Here is a 14,990-nt window from a genome sequence, read left to right on the forward strand (position 1 = left end):
CCCAGAATGGCAGTCAGATTTATCCTTGAATCAAGCAGTTATTACCCTACATTGAAAGATTATATCCTTGAATATTCTGTCTTTGCAAGTATGCATCTAGTAGCTGTTTGAACATCTGTATGGACTCTGATAAAACCACTTCTTCAGGCAGAGAATTCCACATCCTGATTGTTCTTACAGTAAAAAAACCTTTCCTTTGCCTTAGACGAAATCTTCTTTCTTCCAGTCTAAACACATGGCCTCGTGTCCTATGTAAAGTCCGGTTTGTGAATAGATTTCCACACAATGGTTTGTATTGGCCCCGAATATATTTGTATAATGTTATCATATCCCCTCTCAGGCGACGTTTTTCTAAACTAAATAGGTTTAAATTTGTTAACCTTTCTTCATAGCTGATATGTTCCATTCCTTTTATTAATTTTGTAGCCCGCCTCTGCACTTTTTCTAGTGCCATGATATCCTTCTTTAGAACAGGTGCCCATGGAAGGGAAGCTGGTTGCCTTATGTTGGTTCATGCTCTAAGCGGAGTTGGCATTGTTTGGAAGGTGGTGTATCCTATTTACAAAGACTGATTTCTCAACACATTTATTGTAGTTTAAAGACTTGTTACTGTGAGTATTAATGTCGAGGAGCTCTGTTATACACTCAGATACACCAACAATACAGAGCTCCTAGAAAAGAGGGACAGAAGGGTTTGGGCTAAAAATAAGAAATATGGACTTCCAGGGCCGCCCCAACCATTGGTCCCAGTGGGATAATGGCTCCAGGCGGCACTTTGACAGGCGCGGCATTATGAATATGTATATAAACACACACACTGTATCCACTACATATATACACACACTGTATTCACTAGACAAACACACACAAACTGCATCCACTACACAAACACTGTGTTCACTACACAAACACACACACATTGCATCCACTACATAAACACACACTGCATCCACTACACAGACGATGCATCAACTACACAAACACAGACACTGCATCCATTACACAAACACACTCTGCATCCACTACACAAACACACAGTGCATTCAGTACACAAACACAAACACTGCATCCATTACACACTTTGCATACAATACACAACCTCACACACTTCATTAATTACACACTGCATAAAATAATGAATGTAAGCGTATTTTGGAGAGTGTTGGTTTTTTTATCTGTGGAACCAGGCAGCACAATGCCTTGGGCCGGCCTTGGGGACTGCCCCTCCTAAATAGGGGCACTTGGAAGATATGTTAACTATAAAAAGTTACTAACAGTAATCCCAGAACTGTGTTCTTTTGACCCAAATAGTGCTGTACTTTAAAAATATACACTATCTATATATTGACTTAATACAATTAGAGCAGAACTGACAGAGTATATACTTGCGGTTTACACACAATAACATAAAGCCATTCCCTTTTATCTAATAAAAATGCTTTTCTTTCTGTATGTCACTACACAGACAGTGTTCTGCTGAAATACGATATGCTCCGTGACTGTATCTAGACAGCTGAGTAATGGTCAAACACTCTAACAGCTGGCCAATGATTCATTTTCTTTTCCAGGCTGCTCTCACTTTGAAAGTTTCAATCAGCATTGTGTCAGAACGAGCACAAAGGAGAACCGAGCAGGTAATTTGACAAACTGGGATGTTCGCCTGAAACAACTGGATTGTTTATTAACTCACAAAACAGTCTGTGGCGGTTGTGATATGGGTGATTTCTGTCTAGACAGAAAGAGTGCAGAACACATTAACTAGAAACATGCCCAGAGTGAAAGGAAAAGGTTGAAGGAATCCCGAGATACATGAATATACAGAACTTTCATGGACATGAAATGTAAGCCCTAAGCAAATGCCTCATGAAGTATGACATTTCTACATTCATTTGGTAACTGCCATCCTTTTATCTTTCTTTCTTATTCTTGGCAAATATTCTTTTTGATGAATACCTGCCAGAAAACGTCCATTCATACCAGCTGTTGTACAAAAAGAAGTCGTAATATTCCATTTTACCACCCTTGAAAATGTATGTTGGAAACCACAGGGCTTTCAGATTCCCATCTCGCCGCTATATCGGTCATGGCTGAACACCACCAACATTTATAAGTTTGTAGAAATGACACTTGGCCACATTACTCACACCAACAGAATGGTTACAAATTTATGGGGGAAAAAAACAACCAAACCCCCCCCCCCCCCAAAACTATGACCACATGTTAAACATTTGCTACGTAGTACTGATTTGATGAAATTTCTCACCTCATAAGTTCTGCTATATTTATCATTCCTCCTGCCCATGTTTATGCTACAGAGGTTGCAGAGTCAAGACAAACACAAGACTACATGGCCCAAATTATAGGAACACCAGTTAATCAATCTCTCATTCCATTCTCAGGTAGGTAAGGGTTCACATATTTTTGGTCATGAATTAAATAAACATAGTTCTAGACTAGGCCTGAGGTGCTGCTCTAATCAGTTCTTTTTTATGGCACACCATTAATATCTGAAACTTTGACAGGTTTATATAAATAACATTTGCAGTCTTTTCACCTCTGGAAAAGAGGAATACATGTAATTATCTGTGTACTTCCATACTCTCTCAGAACCAAAGTCTGGGAATGCTCTCTATACAAGAAGACAGAAGGAAACAAAGCATATATTTTTTCAACCTAATAATGTAATATGTTGGGAGATGGAAAATGCAGCACGCACCTACCTTAGCCTCCCCACGTGCACACATACATCACACGCGTAGCATTCCCAAAACAGACAAAGCCTCCACATACACACACACTCTGATACACCACTCACGTATACTTGCCCTTTAGATTTTGGGGTGCACATTTTTAAATTTCACCCTGGGAGCCAGATTATATAGAAACTGCCCTAGCCATAGAAATCACAATCTACTTTTACTAGATTGCGTTGTGGTTTAATTCATCCATTAACTATATAAATCAGGTAGATCCCGAGATATTTAGAACTAAAACTATAATCATGCTTTGTCATTCTAAAGATTTGACAAAACATCACGAGCATTGTAGTTTGACAACATCTATGGATCTACGTATTGGGCACTCCAGTATAAATAATGTTAAAAAAACATGGGAATTGCTAGACATCACTTTTAATCAGGGAAGGTACAGTAAATGGTTTCCCCATTTTTATGAAAGTTATGTCAGGATTTCTGAAAACAATTGGGATGATGACAGGTCTACTTTAAACAATACAAAGTTTGTTAATGTCTTACCAGGTTCCGATGCACATCGAGGCTCTATTATTGGCATGGAAGAGAAAGAAAAACATATTAAATGTATTAAAAACACATTAAACCATGAAATCAGGATAGTGTAGAATTAGATTAGTGTCTAATCCAAATAACATGAAAACAAAAAGCAAACTAAGGACAGATGGCCCCCAACATATGTTCGGGTATGTTTTACATTTCTTGATTGAGATTAAGAGACGGATGATTGCTGATCAAAAGCAAAAAGAATTAAACTGTGTCAGCTGATACAGTTCTTCCTGTGACATCACAGCGCTTAGTGCAGCTTACGCTTTCCACGTTTCAGAATTCTCTGGTAGAGGTCAGACAAAGGGCGCTTTGTAAAGAAAAACCTTTCACCTTCACATCATTATTAACCCATTCAATTACAATGTATTTTCATCTAAAGGGAAACTGTCAATTCTCTACAATTAACAGCACTGAATAAAACATTTAAATCACCATAGCTTGTTCTCTGTTTTCTTTGAAATTTAGAGAAGATATAACAAATGACATCATAATTCAGGAAATAGGGCAAGCATTGCACATGAAGATGAGTAACATTGTTTATTTTATCCTCTTCTCTTTATATTGTATAATGTGCAAATGCAGTAAGCATATTTATATTTAGGACCTGTATTGTACATTGGTATATTGGTGGCTTCTACTGAATTCAACACTGACAGCACTCTCTCCCTCCCCCTTTCCTGTTTGCCAGAGGACAGCCACTAGGTTTCACACACAAACATTGATGTAAAGTGTTGAAGGATGAGTGGCACTGTGCAGACATGTATAGGTACACAATGAAGCACTGCCAGAGATGTTTGGTTTTCTGCAGGGTGCAACCATCGTTGGAGCAATGGAGTAGGTGATTGGGACTTAATGGGCTAAATGTTTTTGTAATATTGTGTTGTTGGGAGGGAACGTTTTATTGGCTAACCCTCTCTCTTTTTTTGGCCAGGCCTGATCGAAAAAGTGCTGCACATTTTCCAATCAAAAATATATCAACTACAAGCAGTAATTAAAAAGTAGCTTTACAATAAAATAATTAGACGTGCATTCGTTTTCATACAAATACGATTTCGATAGAAAATTCAGTTTTTTTTCGTATTGGTTTACTAAAACGGAAATGAAAGCCCTACAAACTAAATTTAAACGAAACGAAAGGACAAATGCCGAATGCATAACCTTTTTGTTTTGTTTAGTTCGTTTAATAGACTCCATGCTGCAGGGGAGCACAAATAACTAAAATGGGTGGCACACAGTGCCCCCCCACACCACCACCCGTGACCTGCGGGTGCGGGCTTTAATCTAAACGCCCACTGGCTGCTCGCTGTCATTTAAAACTGGATATAAATGTATCCTATATAGAAGTGTTAGAGCTACTGTAAGAGTATGTGTAAAAATTAGCTATTTAGATCTACATAGCTACTTTTTCATATTGCAACATTATTATAGTTGTTGCTATAACTTTTGATTACATGTACTCTTACCGTATCTCTATATCTCTTCTATATAAAATACTGATTTTTATATCCAGTTTTAAATGACATACCCCTACCACACCGTGGGACCTGGCACAGGTAGGGAGGGGCATGCTAGACCAATACCAGGCCCCCCTTATTGCCCAGTCACAAGTATGTTTAAATTTGTTTAGGCGACATGCTCCTACTCCCTTTTATTAATTTATTCATAGTGACCCCCAAAGGTTTTAATACGAGGGGAGGGGTAGGAATAGTTATTTATTATAAGGAGGGAGCTGGTAGTGCTGCCGGCTCCCTACTTGCAGTGCTGTTTTCGTCCTAATGGACAAAAACAAATGATTTTTTTTAACAAATTTCATTCGAAAACAAAAGGTCTGCGGATGAAATTCGGGATTGACAAATGAAATTTTTATTTAGTACGAAATCATTTGTACGAAAAATTTCACCGGTGCACATGTCTAAAAATAATAATTCTAAACACAAAAAAAGTACACACACTATAGTGACAGTTGGATGTTGCTACTAACCAATGACACATCTCTCAAGTGCTCTTTAGGTGAAAGCATTAGATGTCAAGCTCAGACATTTTGGAATACGCCACCTTAGATGGCATTAGATGTAGTGGATCATGACTGCCATGATGTTCACTCAGCTAAAATATTTTAGGTCATAGAGACTACAGTGAGTGAGGGGACAGTGATAGGGCTGCAATGAGGTTGTCAGGTGATAGTGTTTGTAGTGTTTGGTAGTGTATGAGGGGGCACAGACTCCTACCACCATGACCAGCAGAAAAGGTTATGGTGGTTAAAGTAACCCTTTAAGGTTGAAATAGGTGAATTAGAAACATTCTCTAAGCCTGCTATACTTTCTATTTGACTACTCTGTCTTTAAATTTGAAATTCACTTTCAAATCTTGCTTTCAGAAATAACCCTGTAAATGTATAATGTTGAGCCAAGATCTGCTTCACAGTAAGCAGTGTACGCACACACCCCATAGAGTCTTCCTGAACACTTGTTATTATGTTTTACACTTGCAACAAGCTTGTCAAAACAAGCAGTATTTAATTACTTTCCTGCCTGTCTGAAAGACCCCACAATACAATATATAACCTCTCAACCTCTTCATGAGTAAAGAGATTAGCAGAAAGAACAACAGTCTTTTGATGGATTTATACGCATAGAATGTATGTGCAGGTTCATAATATGTAAATAAGAATGGTTTACGTTATTCGGGGGAAAGCTAGCATTACTTAATTAATCAATTGGTTCATGGGAAGCAGTAAGTGATAGGAAACAGGAAGTGATATGCAATTAGTTATATGCAATTAGTGTTGAATAAAAAATTATTTTAGGGCATATTTCTAAATTTGGAGTGTTTTATTGCTTTCCACTGTGACTGCACTACTTTTTTTTATTTATTTTTTTACTTTTAGACGTTTTTCTTTACAAATAATCAAGCTTGTTCCAAGATCATCTATCTGCAAATGAGCCCTCAAGTTAATGAATTACAAGTCCCATGATCCTCTAGAGCAGCGTTTTCCAATCGGTGTTCCGTGGAACCAAGGTTTCTGCGATAACACAATTGGGGTTCCGGCAAAATTTTTACAAATAAAATGGCCGCGGGTGGCGAGGCAGCAGTGGGCAGTGATCTTCCTGCTCAGCTCTCTCGCACGCACAGCAGTGATGCAGGAGCCAGAATATGACGTCACTCCGGCTCCAATATCACTAAGTGGCGCACAAGATCATTGCTCCCTCCCCGCCCACACTGCAGCCGATCAGCAGCCCCACTGGACCCCAGGGACTGCACACTCAGCCCAGCAGCCCCACTGGAACCCAAGGACCGCATGCTCAGCCCAGCAGCCCCACTGGACCAATGGGACATAGAGATTCCTATAGGTAGGGGGCTGGGTGGAGTAAAATAAAGAAATAAAAAATTGTATGTGTGTCTGCTAGGGAGTTTGTATGTGTTTGTGTGTCTGTCAAAGAGTATATGTGTGTTTGTCAGTGAGAGTTTATGTGTGCTTGTTAGTGAGTGTGTGAGTGTGTATGTGTTTGTCAGTGAGAATGTATGTGTTCTTGTCAGTGACTGTATATGTGTTTTTATTTGTGTCTGTAAAAGAGTATTTGTGTTTGTCAGTGAGAGTGTATGTGTGTCTGTCAAAGAGTGTGTGTGTCAGTGAGAGTGTATGTGTGTTTGTCAAAGAGTATGTGTGTTTGTCAGTGAGAGTGTATGTGTGTCTGTCAAAGAGTATGTGTGTCAGTGTGTGTATTTGTGTGTCAAGGTTTGTGTATGTGTCACTGTGTGTATCTAAGTGTGTATGTCAGTATGTGTTTGTGTGTATCTGCCAGTGTTTATCAGTGTGTTTGTATGTACCCATGTGTGTGTGTGTGTATGTATCTGAGTGTGTCAGTGTGTGTATATGCCACTGTGTGTATGTGTCAATGTGTGTATCTGAGTGTGTGTATGTGCCAGTGTGTGTATCTGTGGGGGCAAGTGTGTGTATATGTCACTGTGTGTATCTGAGTGTGTGTATATTTGTTAGTCAAGATGTGTGTGTCAGTGTGTCAAGGTGTGTGTATTTGTGTGTCAGTGTGTTAAGGTGTGCCAGTGACACACACACACACACACACACACACAGATACACACTGACACACAGATACACACACTGGCACATTCAAACACAGATACTCACACTTTGACACATAGATACACCCACCTTGGCACACATATACATACACACACACACAGTGTGTATATGTGTAAGTGTGTATATCTGTGTGCCTCTATGTGCCATTGACACAGAGATACCCACACTGGCACATACAAACACATATATACACCTTGACACACACTGACACATACAAACACAGATACACATACCTTGATACATAGACACATAGAAACACAGATACATACACGCACACATATACACACTGTGTGTCAAGGTGTGTGTATATGTGTGCCACTATGTGCCAATGTGTGTGTGTGTGTGTGTATCTGGGTGTCAGATACACACACTGGCACATACAAACACAGATACACACACCTTGACACACAGACACACACCGGCATATACAAAAAACAATGCAATTTTTTTTTCAAGGGGGGAACCTCTGCTCTAGAGAAGCTGTCTATTCTACCATAGTTTAGATAAATGTTACCACTATAACTTGTGTTATCAAAGGTCCATAGCAGGCTGGTAATGATCCACATTTTACATTTTGATAGGTAAGCAGCAGCAAAGAGTCCATCAGTCAGGGGCCTCTTGTTCTTCAGTGTCGTGTCTAATCTTATCTCATAATCTATGTCCAGCAGGGGTTTATGGAATTTGAAGTTCAGCTCACCAAAGCAGATCTGATGACTGAGCAGCTAAATAAATTTATAGCAGCCATGAATTAGTCTGAGCAAAGTGGCTTTGTCGCTGTGCGAGTCAGAACAGTCAGTCAAATTGCTGCAGTTATAAACACATTTGCGCACAAACGCAATGACAGGGACCTCCTTACATCACAACCGAAGCTATGAGCAATATTTGTCTAGAGAAGCCTCAATTTGTTTTGTTCACAGCTTAACTTCCTACCCCTTTGTAAAAAAAAAAGATAGGAATAATAAGTTTGCCAGTATGCAATATTTAACATATTTTACAATATGTAATTTAAAAAATGTTGAGCTCATCTCAGCTTGGCAAAACAGTAAGATATTGGTGGAAAGTACCTATAAATTCCACAACACCCACAAGCAGCATATATGGATTCTGCATGGTTAAAAAAATATATATATCGTCATAAAAATGTGGTGAGTTTTTTTCAACAGTTTTAATATTTATTAAATATAAGATGCTTTGCTCAGCACCTTCCACTAGCCAAGTTCCCTGATAGTCATGAAAATATGTTTAAATACATATTCTCTTGTGTGAATGTCTGCACTGAATCAGATGTACTCACATTTTCTGAACCAGGTGCCTAATGTCAAAGCAGTACTTCTGTAATGATGTCATTAGATGTTCACTGACAGTCACCACTTGCCCATCAAATTGCAGCTGCATTTAAGTTGAAAGATGCTTCAAATTCCATGGAGCAAACTGTAACCCGCCATTAACTACTTTCTAAGATGAAGGTGAATCTGCATTAACACACCCTTGCACATGAGTGCCATTGAGCACTTGTCATCAACCACTTGTGCGATTATGACTATAGAACAAATTACATCTGATTTGGTGCCTAAAATAGAAAGTGCATGCATTCCATTGTTATTTTTTGGACTTTTGCCAAAAAGCTGCGGCTTGAGACCATAAAAAAAAAAAGTTTAGCGCTTCTAAATTTTAGCTCATTAGCTGAGAGTGTTCACAACAGGGATCTGTAGTGGTTACACAGCTTCAAGGTTTTCTTTAAGTCACTAATATATTTATTTGGAAATGTGGCTGTGATTGCATTTTGTACATGGAATTCACCAAAATATTTCATAAATGGTTTGACTCTTTACATTGGGGGGCACCTGGACACAGTGATCTGTAGTGGTTACAAAGCTTTAGTTTTTTTCTTGAAGTTACTAATTTTTTCATCTGGAAAAGTGGCTGTGATAAATCATTATACAATGGATTCCTTAAAATATTTTTGGTGCTCAACAGAAAAGGCTGAGTTTGACCAAAGCTCCAAAACAGCATATACCACATCATGAATGTAAACTGAATTTATTTAACTAATACTGTATTGTAAAACTAGGACAAACACTTAAAATAAGAGAAACTTTAACAGAAATGCAAGTGATTATCAGTGAAATGTATTGGGTCACAAACGGTCCTTCTTCATGCTCCCATGTGTAGCACGTGTAACCTTGTTTCAGTATATTCCTCTATCCATCCTTATCTTTACATACATAAAATAAACGGACATGGGCTTAAGAAGCCAAATAATCCTCAAGAAGGCAGTCCTTTAGTAAGGAAATCTGATGCCCTCAACAAAACATGTGACTTTGTACAAGCAAAAATGGTTCACAGTCAAGGTGGTGGCTGGCAGAAGCATCCTAAGTGTCTGAGTAATGCTGCAATAGGTGATGGAATTTATTTTATAGAGATGTATTTAAAATTAAGATTTCGCTACTTAAAGGACCACTATAGGAACCCAGACCACTTAAGCTCAATGAAGTGGTCCGGGTGCCAGGCCCCTCTAGTTTTAACCCTGCAGCGGAAAATATAGCAGTATCAGAGAAACTGCTATGTTTACACTGAGGGTTAATCCAGCCTCTAGTGACTGTCTCACTGACAGCCACTAGAGGCCGCTTCCATGATTCTCACTGTGAAAATCACAGTGAGAAGACGCGGGACGTCCATAGGAAAGCATTGAGTAATGCTTTGCTATGGGTGGTTTGAATGCGCTTGCGGCTCTTGCTGCGCATGCGCATTTGGTGCTGACATCGGCAGGAGGAGGAGAGGTCACCAGGGAGCCCGGCGCTGGAGAAAGGTAAGTGGCTGAAGGTGTTTTAACCTCTTCAGCCCAACAGGAGGGGGGCCCTGAGGGTGGGGGGACCTAATAACCCTACAGTGCCAGGAAAATAAGTTTATAACTCTTGAGTTATAACTCTTGCATTGTTGCTTTAATTTAGGCACCATTTACCATCATGCTGGGGAGACTGTCCCACTCAAAATTATTTGCCTCCTCCTGCCTTTACATACATATCCATGCATGTGACATAAATTGCAGCAAATTACTTTGTGGGTTACTCAGTGAACATGTATTTATGATGTAAAAACACCTGTATTGCAGACATTAGACCAATACAGTAGACTTGTGCATTCGGTTTCACCCAAATCGCAATTCGTCTGTATTTTAGGCGATTGGGGTGTCACCTGAATTTCTGGGTTCAGAAGTGCTCCCTAGATGAAACAAACAAAATGAACAGTGGGCAAAACTCTTTAGACTGAGATGTGATGTGAAGTTCCATCCACTGTGCCAAAAAAAGAGAAGATTGGAGGGAAAGATGAAGATTGGTGGCTAGGGGACAGCCACAGATTAAGTGAGAAGTGACCAATAGAGGGGGAACAAAATCTCTATAACTCTGTATTATATATTTTCCCTCCACATGTTGCTTCTTCTCACTTGATTTGTGAACCAAATGGTGGTATAAAATAATATTTATATTTTTCAATACACACGGATTGGGCAAATTTTGTGCCCTTTTGGTTCATTGGAATTGTCCGAACTCAAAGACCACATGGACAAATGTGTCCAAATCCACTACAATGGACTCAGTTATGCATTATGCATTCATTTCACCCTTTAGTGAATAAACCCTTCTGTATTTGAAACACTGCAGTAAAAACAGGATGCTTTGGGTTCAGGTTTCTACATTTAAACCGGTTCGGTTGTGTTTGCAGACTGTGTTATTACAGCCCTATTGTAGCTGAATAATTAAAAGCAGAATGTAGGATAGAATGCAACCTTACTTTTCTGAAGTATCCTGAAGTCTGGGGAGTCCTGAATTTCGGTGCCTTGTCTGAACCATTTGACACTTACAGGAGGCGTACCCTTCACCCGGCACTCTAGCACCACCACCTGTCCTTCAGTCGCTGTCAGACTTTGCAGTTCCTAGATTTCAACACAAAAAGAGAAATGGACATACACTAAGTTGCTGATTCAGAAGCACAATGTAACAAAACATTTTATTGGCAATTATAATGTACGCGTTTGTGGAAATAGGCAAAAGAGTAAAATATGCAATCTTGGCTATTTAAAAAAATATAATTAAAAAGAAACGAATTATTAAGGCCTTACACATTTTGTTACATGCAGCTTATCACTCACAGAACATGTAACTTTATATTCTCTCAATAGAGATAATGATATAGTGATAAGGATCTGGTCCCTCCTTAAAGATGGTTTGTTCACTAAAATGGGGAAATTTGAAAAAGGGAATGGCAAATATTAAGTTAATATAGCTAAATAGATATATAATAATAATAATAAAAAAAAGGTGAATTCAATTATTCCCGCAATTTTGACCTAAACTTTCAAATTCTCTATTTTTTTCAGCATGGTTACTTTGTCCTCTTTTACATTATCCAGAATTCTTGGTGTAATGATCCATCCCAGTAGTCCATAGCACTTATGTCACCTAGTACTCTTTCACAATGCTGCAATGTAATGTTGCACAATTTATACGTGTTAGTCCTCTACAGAATTAAAATAGTTAAACACACAAGATGTTACAGAGAACCAGATACAATAAGAAACACTGGGGATTATACAAAAAGAATGGCTGTGGAGCAATACACCATAACTGGAGCAATCACCATGGAAACTAATGGAATGTTCCTGTTGATTGCTCCACTTTTAGAACTTTGCTCCAGAATTGCTCTTTATCAATAAATCCCACTGTGCGTTTTTAACAGCGGTCAACATGGTCTGGTATTGATGTCTGTCTTTAGACTTCAGCATTTCTTCCAATCCGCACTGGAATGTTTGCCGTATCCAGACAGTGAGTCAATATCTGATGACATAGGAAAGAAGATATTCGAACGAAGCTTGACTTCACTTCCAACCGTAGGGCATTCAACAGTTTGTTAGTAAGTGTTTTTTGTAATTAAAACCAGCTTACTAAAGAGACAATTACGTAACTTTCTCTGATTTAGAACAAAAACCTTCAAAATTTAATAAAGACATTATTTTAACTTGATATTATTAAGAGAAGCTTTTAAGGCAGATAAGATTATCTACTCAGTTCAGATGATACCAGCTTAAAGTGAGGTAATACATTTCTTATCTGTCATATTATAATGACTCTCTATTAAATCACAAACCATTCAACGATAACAGAATATTATTTTTGTAATATATGCAGTGGGTGTTATATATACATATATGTGAATATGGGCAATATTTACATTTACATACACATGCTCTTTAATGCGTGCTACCGATGTAAATTACCTAATGCCACTCTTCGCCATTGTTCACCTTCCTGCCAGTTTATCCAGACATTCTGGAAACACTTTTTGTATTCCTACAACTTCCTCTACCGAATCCAACACACAATGTTACAGTGTGTGGGTTATTGTCCCATTCCTCTATTAAACATTCTAAACTTTTGGTCATCCTCTGCAGTCACTAAAAAAACAACAAGATTCTGCATACCTGGATTACTCCCACACCACCCTTGTTACAATTATTCACAGACAAACTATCCTTACTCTTCCAACCTTCAAAATTTAATAAAGACATTATTTTAACGTTATATTATTAAGAGAAGCTTTTAAGGCAGATAAGATTATCTACTCAGTTCAGATGATACCAGCTTAAAGTGAGGTAATACATTTCTTATCTGTCACATTATAATGACTCTCTATTAAATCACAAACCATTCAACGATAACAGAATAATTTTTTTGTAGTAAATGCAGAGGGTGTTATATATACATATATGTGAATATGGGCAATATTTACATTTACATACACATGCTCTTTAATGCGTGCTACCGATGTAAATTACCTAATGCCACTCTTCGCCATTGTTCACCTTCCTGCCAGTTTATCCAGACATTCTGGAAACACTTTTTGTATTCCTACAACTTCCTCTACTGAATCCAACACACAATGTTACAGTGTGTGGGTTATTGTCCCATTCCTCTATTAAACATTCTAAACTTTTGGTCATCCTCTGCAGTCACTTAAAAAAAAACAACAAGATTCTGCATACCTGGATTACTCCCACACCACCCTTGTTACAATTATTCACAGACAAACTATCCTTACTCTTCCAACCTTCAAAAAGTAATAAAGACATTATTTTAACGTTATATTATTAAGAGAAGCTTTTAAGGCAGATAAGATTATCTACTCAGTTCAGATGATACCAGCTTAAAGTGAGGTAATAAATGTCTTATCTGTCACATTATAATGACTCTCTATTAAATCACAAACCATTCAACGATAACAGAATCATTTTTTTGTAGTAAATGCAGAGGGTGTTATATATACATATATGTGAATATGGGCAATATTTACATTTACATACACATGCACGTTCTATATGCTGAGTTTAGTTACACACTTTTTTGTTTGTAAAGTATTTTATAAATTAACAATATGTGGCTCCCTTCAGATACTATAATGCTACTTTCAGTAATAAAGAAGTAATGATTACCGAGGGACAACGTATTAAGTCAAAAGCAAATATGGACCATGAACCAGCCCAAGCTAACAGTGTTATCTTACAGTTGCTCTGGGTTGTCTTTGTTATATAACAACGGTCTTAACAACAGCTAATGATACCGAACAATTCTGAGTAACATAATCAGTTTGACAGTAAGAGCTTTAATGTGTATTAACATACCAAGAAGCACATATTAAATGCATCAGGTCTTGGCTGGGCCTCCACAGGGCATCATAACCCCTCCATTTCATATATGGTGACATACTGGTCCTCCTAACAAAATGTTAATCTGTTAACTTGTTTCAAGTATACCCATTGCTAAACAAATTCACATTTGTAAAATGTTGTTTGTGTATTTTCAAATACTCAGACTGGATACACCTGCTAGGCACTTATTATTCTGTACTTCACACTAGCCCTTCATTTAGTTTCTAGATTACATTCAGCTATTAGATTACATATCTCCAGAATCATTTAAATCTGGTATCTCTCAATGAACCACATTCCTACCTGGATGCCACTGCCCTTACTTAGGCCCAAATTAACCTTCCACCTTCTCACCATAGGAAATGTCACTAACAAATCTTTGCTATGCTTATATGTCTTCACACCAAGGGTTCCTGAAGGAACTTAGGCTCTTTAATGCGTGCTACCGATGTAAATTACCTAATGCCACTCTTCGCCATTGTTCACCTTCCTGCCAGTTTATCCAGACATTCTGGAAACACTTTTTGTATTCCTACAACTTCCTCTACCGAATCCAGCACACAATGTTACAGTGTGTGGGTTATTGTCCCATTCCTCTATTAAACATTCTAAACTTTTGGTCATCCTCTGCAGTCACTAAAAAAACAACAAGATTCTGCATACCTGGATTACTCACACACCACCCTTGTTACAATTATTCACAGACAAACTATCCTTACTCTTCCAAATAGAATTTTTGGAGATACTGACTAACCTGGAGACTAGGACACATACCTTCCTTCATATTTGGACCTCATATATTCCCTTTACTAGACACCAAAACCAAAACTTGCATCAACATAATGCTAGAAAATCCTATTTGATATACAAGCAAGCTTCTTCTTAA

At 38.1% G+C, this 14,990-nt stretch overlaps 1 protein-coding gene across 2 annotated transcripts in view; it reads right to left on the bottom strand.

The window, feature by feature from the left end:
- The window catches only part of PALLD (palladin, cytoskeletal associated protein), a 359,849-nt gene that overhangs the window by 165,702 nt on the left and 179,157 nt on the right, over positions 1–14,990 (bottom strand). For both annotated transcript variants that reach the window (XM_063458193.1, XM_063458192.1), the window contains exons 7-8: positions 11,194–11,335; positions 3,255–3,278 (exon numbers count right to left, since the gene is read on the bottom strand). In XM_063458193.1, the coding sequence (XP_063314263.1) occupies positions 3,255–3,278; positions 11,194–11,335 (166 nt within the window). The remainder of the gene's footprint in view (positions 1–3,254; positions 3,279–11,193; positions 11,336–14,990) is intronic.

Source organism: Pelobates fuscus, chromosome 6 (assembly GCF_036172605.1).
Source record: "Pelobates fuscus isolate aPelFus1 chromosome 6, aPelFus1.pri, whole genome shotgun sequence".
Lineage (NCBI taxonomy): Eukaryota > Metazoa > Chordata > Amphibia > Anura > Pelobatidae > Pelobates > Pelobates fuscus.